The sequence below is a fragment of the Ambystoma mexicanum genome, chromosome 1q (genome assembly GCF_040938575.1).
Source record: "Ambystoma mexicanum isolate Mex_15411 chromosome 1q, UKY_AmexF1_1, whole genome shotgun sequence".
In the NCBI taxonomy this organism is placed as follows: Eukaryota; Metazoa; Chordata; class Amphibia; order Caudata; family Ambystomatidae; genus Ambystoma; species Ambystoma mexicanum.
In genome coordinates this window covers 420253365-420265457 of record NC_090922.1, presented here as the reverse complement: position 1 = coordinate 420265457, position 12093 = coordinate 420253365, and the positions used below count along the sequence as shown (strand labels likewise).

The following is a 12093-nucleotide window of genomic DNA, read 5'->3' as shown; positions in this document are numbered from 1 at the left end:
GCCCTGCTGCTATCACGACTAAAACGCTGAGCACAAGATTTGGGTCAATTTGACGCTAGACAATGCGGATTGGTAAAGGGAGTTGGATGTGCCCTAAATCTGTTCCTATTAAATATTCCTGAAGCTACGGCTCTGCACAAGGGTCAGAAAACCTAAATTGCTTTGGTCGACTTTTCCCAAGCGTTTGATAGCGTGGACCGAAATCTACTCTGGCCAAAACTAGCACAATGGAATTGCCCCAGAACATATTGGCTCCCATCATGGTCCTTTACACAGATACCTCCATTCAGGTAAAACTGAATACTGAGGGCCCTCTGTCCAAGGACATAAAAACCAAAAAAGGCCTCAAGCAAGGATGCCCTCTGGCTTCAGAACTCTTCAATCTGTTCATATCGGGCATGAAACACACTGTTAATGACCAGACGTCTTTTGCTCCAAAGATAAATGTTCAAACAGTAGGGCGAATGTCATACGCTGATGACTTGATCTTACTGGACCAGACCGAAACTGGCTTACAGCTGTAGTTACATTTACTACACACTTACATGCAACGAAATGGCGTTCAAATCAACATGGCCAAGTCAGCAATTCTGGTCCTGCAAAGCACAAAAGGCAAAAGACAAAACTCAAAATTCACCGGGCATCTTGCTAACGGACATATGTTCCAATCACCGAACGCAAGATATCTAGGAATTGATATCAACTGGAGCCCATCATATGGATGCTCTAAACTCCAAAGTTAAAATCTTGATCACTCATGGTCGCTTAATCCACCGCAAATATGGCACATTTTCCTTGATGCCTATAATGAATGTCTACAAGCAGAAAGTGTGCCCCATACTAACATACAGAGCAGAAACCTCACTATGCTTACCGTGGGCACCATTTGGAAGAATATTTTGCATCTGCCCCAATGCATTCCAGTGCAACTTATAAGACACGAGCTAGGACTACAGTCATTATACGCAACAGTAGAGTGGCACTCACTGGCACTCTATCACAAGACACTGTTAGAAGAATCTGCAATCCAATTTGATATCCTCAAATGTAAATCGAGCACTTACACAGATTGGGTCCTAGACCAATGGATCAAGCGATGCTCGGACCTGCTCCTAGATGCTGGAATATATCAAATTCACTTCTAATGACCAACCCTGAAGCTGCCAAAAACGAATCTGGTCACGTGATTGGATTACGACTCAACACGAAAAATCATAGTATAAACTATACCTGTCCATATCTACTGAAACCAAAGCACTAAATAAAATTCCAAGGTATCTGATCACATTTCCGAGTCCAATTCTCCAGAACCTGTTCATGAGATTCAGATTTAACTTATTTTACACCAAAGAAGTTCTGTTATCTCGAATACTAATACTAGATAATAATACATCATGCCGACTCTGGAATGGACCGAATGAAACCCTTCAACATGTAACTTTGTTATGCCCTCAGTTGAGAGACTTAAGAACCAGGTATTTCGCCACTTTCATGCAAGACTTTCGATCAATGGATGCCGACAATTGGTGGCTAGAACTATGTGATGGGAACAACTATCGCCTAATCTTCGCTCTAACGAAAATGTTACAGGAAATCTTTGAAACACTTGCATGGGTCCAAAAGCTTAACATAGCTACAACAAACTGAAAATACATTTTTGTTAAACAGCACAGTGACATTGGCAGGTTGAGAAAAACGACGACTCACTTATCAACTGATAACCTCCCTCTTACGACCCATTTTATTCAATTTCATCTCAATGTATTTTTATTTTTTCTCTTCTTTTTACTTTTTCTTTTTTACTGAGCTGCTATGATTGTCTGTGATTGGTTTGGCAGGGTACATTCTGTTGTGTTTTTTTTTAAATTTTATTTTACTGTTTATTACTGTTTTATGCTTGTCTTATATGGCAAAGGTTTGAAACAAAGTCTTCGATGGCGTCAATGTCGACTTCGATGGCGTATGATGTTTTGACGCCATTTTGTTTCCCTCTACCTCCGATTTATGCACCGGAAGGTCTTTTTCATGAGGTGATAGGGAAGAGTCGCTAGATGACACCCTCGACAACTTTTTGTCGTATTTTCTTGTTTTGGACCTTCCTATGTCACATTTTTCATGGTCTTCTTTATACTTTTTTGAGGGGGTCTGAGCCGCGTTCTCAAAAATCTTAAGCATGGAAACACGAAAGGCTTCCCCCATTTACTCGGGGAGTCATGCTTCGAAGGGCATGCTATCACCACCTTCGAAGACGTCGAGGAAGAAGAGGGAGATCGATGTTGTCTTTTCTTTGTCTTTTTGCATGACGAAGAAAACTTTCCCGATCTACTCCTCGACCTATATTTTTTATGATGTTTTTTCAAAGACTAGGCCGAGTCTTTCCCTTTCGAAGTAGACTTCGATGAACCCTCCCCCCAATCGCCATTTTTTAAATCCCGTCTTCGGTGTGAAGGGTTCGATGAAGACGACATTGTTTTTCTTTTACCAAAGATTGAAGCGCCGTTTGAAACGATCCGAAGCAAAGCTAACGGAAAAACGGAACTGAAGCCAACGGGCGCGCTCGAGGCTCTTATACCGTGAATGCCGCTGCCTCGAGAGGAGCGCCCTCTGGTGGAGAGAAGAATAAAAAAAAATCTGAAGCTGCAAGCTGAAGGTAAGGATAGATCTAAGATGAGGAATACGTGGGAGGACACAATCCATTCGAAAAAGTGGTTATCAGTAAGGCGCTTGAGATCGAGCACTCCATCTGTACCATCTATTATATCAGTTTTATTTACTCTGTCCGTTCATTCCACTTCGTCTGTTCATTCATTTTGTCCATTTCATCCATTTAATTTACTAGTCCTTCCATCCATTCCGTCCACTGAACCCTTCAACTGCATGCTCTACTCCATCCATTCCATAGAACTCTTTCATCCCTCCCATCCGTTTAGTGTGTTCTATTCGTTCCATCCTTCCCATTCATTCAATCAGCTCTGTGTGTTCCACCCACTCCATCAGTTCCATCCGCTCCATCCTCTCCACCTGTTCCATCCTCTCCTCGTATTTCATCTGTTCCATCCGTTTTATTTAATGCATCCGTTCCATCCACTTCATCCATTTCTTCCGTTCCCATCTGCACCATCTGTTCCGACTTCCATTCGTCCCATCTATTCCTTTTGGCCCATTTAAACTATCCGTTCCATTCATTCAAACCAGTATGTCCACTTCGTTCCATCTGTTTGTCTGTTCCATTCACTCCGTCGGTTCCATCCGTTCCGGCCAGGGCATCCATTCCAACTAGCACTCCGTTCCATCTATTCCAGCCAGTACGTCCACTCCGTTCCATCTGTTTCATCTTCTCCATCCACTCTGTCTGCTCCATCCATTCATTCTGACAAGTAGACTCACCCAGCTCTCCGTTCAGTCCATTTCATCCGCTCTATCCATTCCATCAATTTCATTTGTCCTATCCACTCCTTCTGTTCCATCTACTCCCTCCGCTCAATTCATTCACCCTTTCAATCCATTCATTCCTTTATCCACTTTATCTATCCACTTCATCCTTTCCAGGCGTTCACCTACCTCATTCCCGTTCCATCCACTTCATTCCCGTTCCATCCACTTCATTCCCGTTCCATCCACTTCATCCGTTTCATTCGTTCTACTCAGTTTATCCATTTTATTTACACTGGCCGTTTCAGTTTTCTGTTTGTTCGATCAGGACTTTATGCTGGATTGTTATCCTTTATTCATCAACCTTGGGTTTCTGTTTATTGTGGTTGTTTATTCTGTTTGTGCTAAGAGTCGGTTTTTAAGGGAAGAGCCACGTTTTCAGTAATTTGCGGAAAGACATGAGGTCTTCAGTGAGTCGAAAGTGGGGTGGAAGTGAGTTCCACAGAGTGGGTACAAAGGCTTAGAATGATGATTCACCTAACCGGACTAGTTGGTGTTTGGCATCACTAGGAGGCGGGCAGAGCTTAGTCCTAGAGTGTGCGATGGATGGTAGGGTTTTAGCTTGTCCTGAAGGTATTGAGGTCTGGTTTTATGCATTGCTCAGTGGGAGATATATTAGGTTTTGAAGGTCACCCTTTGTCCAACCCGGAGCCAGTGGGGTTTTGAGAGCTGGGGAGGTGTGATCTCTTCGGCCAAGTGCTAGTAGCAGTTTGGCTGCAGCATTTTGGGCCCTTTGTAGTTTAGTCAGGCGGTATGCTTGGACTACCTTGGAGGTAGAGGGAGTTAGCATAGTCCAGTCTTGACATTACAATTTATTGGACCGCAGCAAGTCTGTTGGGGAAGGAGAGGTATGGAAAAATGCGCCCAAGAATTTTGAGGTAGTAGTGGCAGGACTTAGAGACGTTGTTGACTTGGCGGGAGAGGATTAGGTCAGAGTTGAGAGTGCATCCAAGGTTTTTTACTGCGTTTGAGGTTGTCGGGGTATTGCCCATGGATGATGGCCAGGGTAGAGGGTGCGAAAGAAGTTCGGTGTTGCCACCGACCATGATTTCAGTTTTGGTGGGGTTTAAAAGGAGGTGGTTTGTGGTCATCCAGTGATCAATGTCAAGGAGGCAAGCAGTGAGGTCGTCCTGGCAGATTTGAATTAAGGAGTTTTAGGATTAGTCGAGTGTCGTCGGCGTAGTTGTAGCACAGGCTATTGTGCGAGCGGATTATTCGTGGGAGGGTGGACATAGAGAGGTTGCACAGGAGGGCTGATGGGCACGCTCCTTATGGAACTCTGATATTGACTGGTCGGGCGGTGGAAACAAAGGAGGAGAGGCAAGTTATGAAAGTATGAAAGTCAGCATAACTCATACTATCTAATTGTCACAGTTCATAAAATCCCTCCCCAAATGCCCGAAAAATTTCTTTAGTCTACTTCAATCTATAACACAAGCTCCTGAGGGAAGAGGGTGGTCTTTATTCTAGGCAAAGAGAGGGTCTAAAAAGTTGAAGATATGATTTCTAAGCTCTGTCTCAAGAAAACACAAACTATTGAGAATGACCAGGATCAATAGCTATTATCATAAACAAGCTGGTGACAGAGTCATTTGGTCACTCTATATAAGCAGATAACATTACATCTTTGATATCCGTCACAGATGGTATACGTTCGCTCCGAATCTTAAGGATGGTTCAAGGGTTTTCATGTTACTGTTTGTGGGCCCTAGGGCCATCCTTCTCATCTCCCTTGGTATTCTCCTCCAAAACCTCAGCGTCCGTTACCCCTAGTTAGTACTACCAAACAGTTAGCTTCTACTGCCAAGCATGTCTCATGCTAGAAAATTCTCCCTAAACGCTGGCTGTCTAAACTCCCAAAGAGGCTTACTAGCTGTCCCCAGCCTATTCAGTGGTTAGTATTGTAATTGGGTTTTGAGAATATGCCTGGCACTTAATGTGTAGCAATCAGGTTTGACAATCACGCCCACAATGACTTTGTCCTCTACTCTCACTATTACACCTCTCCTCTTGTTCCACCCACCACTCTCCAATCCCTCTGATGTTCAACTCCACCTAACTCTTGCCACTACCCTTTGATGTTACTTCTCCTCCCACTGCTCTTCATTACTACTCTCCCACTCTTCTCCTCGCCTAGTACAACTGCTCTTCCTGGGACTACTACCACTACTACTCCTCCTCCTCCTCCTCCTCCTGCTACAAACACCCTTCTTTGACAGTTTTATTAATTTTGCATACACTACCTTCTACAAACTCACACACACTGCAGTACCCTTGCACTCACCAAGCCAATACCTCACCTTCTGCAATAAACTCCTCCATACTTCTTCCTTACTCCTGCTGGTCTCTTGGTCCAGCCTCTTCTCCAGTGCTGACCTCACCCAAATAACCCACACTTTGCTGTCCCCTTCTTTATACTTCTCTCTGTGCCAGTGGCCAACTTTCCCCCTCCAACCTGGCTGCACTATTCATGCCCAGGAGGGGTTACAAAAAAAAAAAAGAATGGCACAAAAAATGTTCTTAGCCCTGCCCACTTTCTCCACATGGGGCTGCCATGGTGGCACACATTCTGAATTATCCCAGTTCATATTAGGGGCAAGTCCTGTCCTTCTCAGGCCATTCAATGTCCATTTAAATCACTCCCAGTTTAATGGGCTTCCTGTAGCCAGGATGGCTGTTTGCGGCTGCCCGGGTGTGGAGCATGATTAGTTTCCCTACTACTCTGTAGCCACATCGGTCTACTTCTGGCTCTGGCTCTCTGCGTGCTCCTCATTGTTGCAGTTCCTCTGCTTATTGGGTCACCGATAGGGTTGTCTTTGGCTGAACCGGTCTCTGACTCACGTGGGGTGTTGGTTTCTCTTTCTTGCTCTGCTGGTTGTAGATCTCTAGAGAAAGCAGAAACACTCTAGAGCACATCCATTTTAGGAGGAGAGGCTGGAGAGAAGGGCCTGCAGTCATACATGCTTGCACACAGGAGGGGTGGCGACATGAGAGCTCAGATGTTGTCATTCCCCTATGGACGTCTCTGGATGGCTACCTGCCACAGCCTTTGACCCTGACTTAGAAACGCTCTTACCCCCTCTTAAAAAGGTCAAGAAACTGGCGTGGTCACATATCACACTTGTTCCTTCGATTCTGATCTAAATTTGTAGCTTTTACTTTTCATAGGTCTGGAGGATAGCTGTAGGGCACAGAGTTTGTCTTGGAAAAAACACCATGCATGCTCAACGCGGTTTCGATCCAGTGCTTACAAGTGGGAGAAATCTGGCCTCAAATGTGACATAAATCAACAATAATAATAATAGTCATCAGAAACAATATAAAGCTTCTCACCTGTTACTGACGGGAAGAAGATTCCAACCAGTACAGTAAATGCAGTGGTTATGTCAGCAATAACATACATGTGAAGGTTGTTCTTTGACCCATGGACATCAGCCGAGGGATAATTAGCTTTCTCCAGTATCTCTCCTTTCTCCAAATAACTGCTCCACATATTATCTTAGGAAAATTTATGGAAAATATCACACTAGGTAAGCATTAAGTTGGTCAGGAAAAGAACTACAGAAAAATGATACATCACTGACACATAACCGAGAATCATCAGAAAAGGATATACAATGACTATGTACTTAAAAAATTGATATATTAAATCTATCAGGCATGGATAAGCAACAAACAGATAACTGGGGAGATAAACAATTTATTTTTGTCACAAACATTATATGGTGAAGGCAATATGTGAAGGCATTTGACTGTCCACACCCACTACCCAATGCTTTGCTTTAATGGTAGGAACCTTCCTCGAACTTTACATTGATGCATTATCAGAGCCACTGGTTCAGAAAACTGGGTTCTATCTATGCAAGGAATGAAACAAATGACTCATACAACTTTTTGTAACGTCAGATTAACAAGTGCTGTAATAATTCTCCTTTCCTACAGAAAATCTTTTGTATTAGCACCATGTCTTGGGTGTTCTGAGGAGATATGTTAAACGGTACTGCTCATAAAACTTTGACTTTTCACAGTATTTCTGCCAGATTTCTCAATGCAGTTTATATAATAATGAAGATAGAACAGAATTCCCACCTCTCAAAACACTGCTTGAAGCTCCAGGTATGCCGGGGATTTCAGTAACATTATTAAGCAGGAAGTACTGATCGCAATTATGTGCTGTCACATTGGTGGAATGGCAGAACTGCTCCCAAAGTTTGGTAGCCACCGTCATGTTGTCCACCATGGTGGTTTTTGCACAGATGTCAAACTGATCACGAGACAGAGTTCTGTTGCCCAGCATACAAATCCTGAAATTAAAGGAAATTCTCAAAACAAACTGTAGTCACTGATTAGTGCCCTCATACCCAGCCATTCTCGAACAGGGTGACCATTAGACAAAACGCACTCATCGAAGAACAAAATCACTCATATGGATAAACCAATACAAAAACAAAGATAGAACATTGAGTAAGGAACCCACCTGAACACACAGGAAAATAGTGGTTGAATACTAAGCACATTAAGTCCCTATCGTATACCTTAATGGTTCAGCAATGGGGTACCAGACAAAATGCATTGAGCTCAGTCGCAATCAATCTTGTTACTGAAGTCCACATATGAGGTCTACCCTCAAGCTAATGAATAGGATACACAGCTTCGGACAGCTCAAGCACTTCAGCAAAGTGTGACGAATCTGGACAATTAGTCCCTTCTTCCCAGAGGGGAGCCACCCACTTTGAGGCGCCTGCTAAGCAAGACCCTCCCTAGGCGTCAAGGAAAGTAGGAGCTCACCGGGAGGGACTCCCCTATAGGGGGCAAGGACTCCCATTACTACAAGGAACTCCCTATGAGGAATACTCGGTCCGCATATATGGGTATAGAAGAGACTGATGTTACTATGTTTGGTAGCCAACAAATACGGACATTGCTTTTACATCATTGGCTCTAGGTAATACTGGCACTCTTGAACTCAGCAACTGATGAAAAGCAACACGCCCCTTTTAAGTAAGGCAGCCAGAATAAAGGGAGGAGGATCATTGAATAGAGGAGGAAGAATACTATGTGGAGGTGAGCCTCTGACATACAGACATCCGGGAGGGGTGGAGCTGTGCTACAGGGCGGAACCAGCTATAGCATGGAGAGACGCAGAGAGAAGGCAGAGAAGCTGTTAGGCTGGCATTGAGGGCATCATGGCGCTAAGACAGTATCCAGATTGCCCAGGGTGGAGGGAGGCAAGGGGAAATAAATACAGAGAAGGAAACTGACAAGGAGGGTTACAGAAGCCCTAGAAAGCAGAGTATTGAATCTTGGCAAAAGCATATATACAACCAGAGAGCTTTAGGAAACTTGAAACCCAGAGGGGCCTGAAGTGTCCTTGAGAAATAAGTGACATTGGTGCAATCATAAATAGAAGGGAGCATGGAGGGTTCAATCAACCTGTGCAAAATACAAAACTATTAGAGAGAAGCTGGTCATGGTGGTGGAAAATAAATAAGGGACACATTCCTCCACATAAGGAAGTTGACACCTTTTGATTTCTCTAGAGACTTGCCAAGATGGTGTATAAGGAATAAGGGAAGCTTTCCTCCATGTAGACAAGTGAACACATTTGATGTATATAGAGACTGACCAAAGGGGTGGCAAAGGAATAAAGTAAGACATTCCTCCATGAAACAAACTGGAGACAATTGATTTATATAGAGACTTACAAGCCTATCTGAAGAGGCTAACAGAACTGAGAAAACTTATTTTCTGAACGATTTTTGTATGAACCGAAAACCCTCTTGAGAGAGTGCTCCAAAGGACAATTGGTCGGACATAGCCTAAACTGTTATTGCTTTGGCTTATATTTTATGTTGCATTAATTCCACAGTGGTAGGGCAAAATGGCTATTAGGCTTGGATTGAGGATTGCTCCCGATTGTGACGACAGACTAACACCCTTAAAATTAGTTTTGTAGGTAGGGAAAATCCCCATTAGCAATAGGGATAGATCAGCCTTTTTAAAATCCAATAAATACCCTTGAAACGGTCATCCTCAAGTTTGACGGTGTCACAAGTGGGATCGGAGTGACAGGACAGAGCCATGGCCTTGCCTCGATTGTATTGCCAAACCCATCGATCATCTTCCTCCGAGGATACTGGGGCAAAATCCAAACCACCTATGCTGGAGAGACCAAACTCCCATAGGATTCAGAGGACGAAGGAAGAACTCTAGTCTCCTCCCTCTGAAATGTTTACCCCATGCTCCCACCCCACCACCAGCCCTCATAGCTCTAACTCCGGAACAAAAGGATGTCACTCGAGACTCCCCTGGATCGAATCATTGAGACTTAAGCCAGGGCAGACCAAAGCCACCAGGAAAGCCTCGACCAGATAGGGGTAGGCCAAAGTCCTCGGTTCCTCCTTCATGGGGTCTTAAAACCGTATCATGAAGGAGAAGACTTAGCTGCCTTCTTTACCAACTTAGAAAGACTAGCCGCCCAGTTCCAGTGGGACGAGGGTCTTAAAGTCGATTATCTGGGACCTCTACTGAAGGGAGCGCTCCAACTGTCATACCAGAATGTTAATCCCCAGGGAACCACCTCCTTTCAAAAGATAAAGACTGCCCTCCTAGAACGGGTCAGACAAATTGAAAGGTCTTTTGGGTGAAAGTTCTGCAACATGCAATTACTTCCTAAAGATGGACCAATGCAGTTGGCTGATCGGGTACAGAATACCGTTGGCCATTGGTTTGGAAAGGAGACTCGACCAGAGATATTGGAGGCTCTGGAGCAGGAGCAATTTATGAATGCACTCCAGCCATCTCTCCAGAGAGCTGTGTAACAACAACCCAAACCTTCCCTAGATACTGCTATTCAAATAGCCCAGGCAAACTAAGAGGCATTTAAATACTTGAAAAATGTAGGGTGATGGATTCCATGATGTCCCCCAGACCGAGAACACTGAAGAGGTGCTCTCTGTCCCCACCCGCACTGAAAGGCACAAAAAAGGCAAGAAAACCACTCCATGCGAAGCATCCGATATTCAGTCAGTGCAGAGGGACATGATGGGACTGGCACTGCAGCGGAACAGAGCTAATCACCCGTGGCACACCACCAATGAAGACGAGCAGTCCCGCGGCAGGACTAGGAGTAAGGGGCTGTACATAGGCCCAGGGAGCCAGCGACCCATTGATGCATTCCCGAGCTGCCTACTGGCACACACCCATTGCCCCGACACAGGATGGGCCGGCGCACCCACTAACCACCGAACGCAGGCAGCCGCAGCGGGGAGACCACTGACGCTCCGGGCGTCCACCGTGGGGGAGAACCGCGACCGGCGAGGGACACTTGGGAGGACTTGGGAAGACCACAGCCGGGAGGTGGACCCAGGGAGGAACAAACAACATTGCCCTGCGAGAAGGCAGGTAAGATCCCCCCCCCTTCCCGCTCCTGCCTGAAGTGCCCGCAAGGTGGCCACGGCGAGCGGCACATACGGACCAACCAAGGCCCTAGTCCCTCCACAGGACGGACGCGGGGCCCCGCACTCCTGGCCAGCCCCCCTATCACCACCCAACACACAACAAGAAAGGAGGGCGCTGCCTCTAGACCTTACCACCCAAGATCTGAAGGGGAGGCAACCAGGAAAAGAAGTGGGGGTCGGGGGGGGGGGGTGGGGGGAGTACCAAGCACAACAAGCATCATGAAGTCACGGTGACCAGGATACATGATAAGAGCAAACTGGGCAAGTAGGAGAAGCCCTCCCAGGGGACCTAAGATATAAGGCAGGGCAGCAATCACAACACCCTATCAGAGGCAGGGGACAAACATCAATAAGCGGAACTGGGTGGATAGGGGCCGGGAGAGGAGCCCCAAACACTACAAACCGGCGCCCAGCGCCTTCAGCCCCTGTGAACAAACATAACCAGCAGAACAGTGACATAAAAGGCGCAACAGCAAGGGACCACATCCCCCCTCCCCGCCCAACAACAACTGACCAAGGCACAAGGCAGGATGTCAAAGCACAGGGTAAAGACTGCCAGAACCCTATGAAAGGGACAAAAAAAAAAAACGACTAGTTGTGCAATACAGAAAATGTGGAGGGAGGAGGTGGGGCAAACCCTGAGGTGGATCAAGAGGGTGACAGCGAAGTCAAGAACCCGCAAGAAGGGATACTAGAGGAGCAGGCAGTCACGGAAACGTTACTAGAGCAATGTTTCCGGAACTTTGGGAATAGGATGACAAATGCCATCCAATCCCAACTGGACAAAATGAGAAAAGATCTGGCTGGGGAGCTAAAGGATGTGAAGGGAGAACTATACACACTTGAAGCTAGAGTGGACACAAACGAGAAAGCCCTGCAGGTGATGGCCGATGACTCACAAGATGGAAGAATTGATGGAGAACCTAGTTAAAGCTACCCACAACTTGGAGATCAAGACCGAGGATCTTGAAAATAGTTCGAAGATATGATATGATATGGCATTTAAAACGTGCTTATACACACGCGTTTCAAGGCACGACGAGGCAAGGGAGGGGGCACAGAGGGAGGACAGAGACAAAGATCTTACTAGGCCAAGTGACATTGAAAAGTGCCAAGGGGAAGGGGGGGCAGTGATGTACATGGGATCAAAACAATAAGAAGTGCGGCCAGCAGGTGGCAGGTGCAAGGGTACGTGCAGACA

General features: G+C 45.6%; 1 protein-coding gene across 4 annotated transcripts in view; it reads right to left on the bottom strand.

Moving 5' to 3' along the window:
- The window catches only part of SLC12A4 (solute carrier family 12 member 4), a 1569223-nt gene that overhangs the window by 601736 nt on the left and 955394 nt on the right, over positions 1 to 12093 (bottom strand). For all 4 annotated transcript variants that reach the window (XM_069639659.1, XM_069639652.1, XM_069639655.1 and 1 more), the window contains exons 8-9: positions 7522 to 7736; positions 6766 to 6930 (exon numbers count right to left, since the gene is read on the bottom strand). In XM_069639659.1, the coding sequence (XP_069495760.1) occupies positions 6766 to 6930; positions 7522 to 7736 (380 nt within the window). The remainder of the gene's footprint in view (positions 1 to 6765; positions 6931 to 7521; positions 7737 to 12093) is intronic.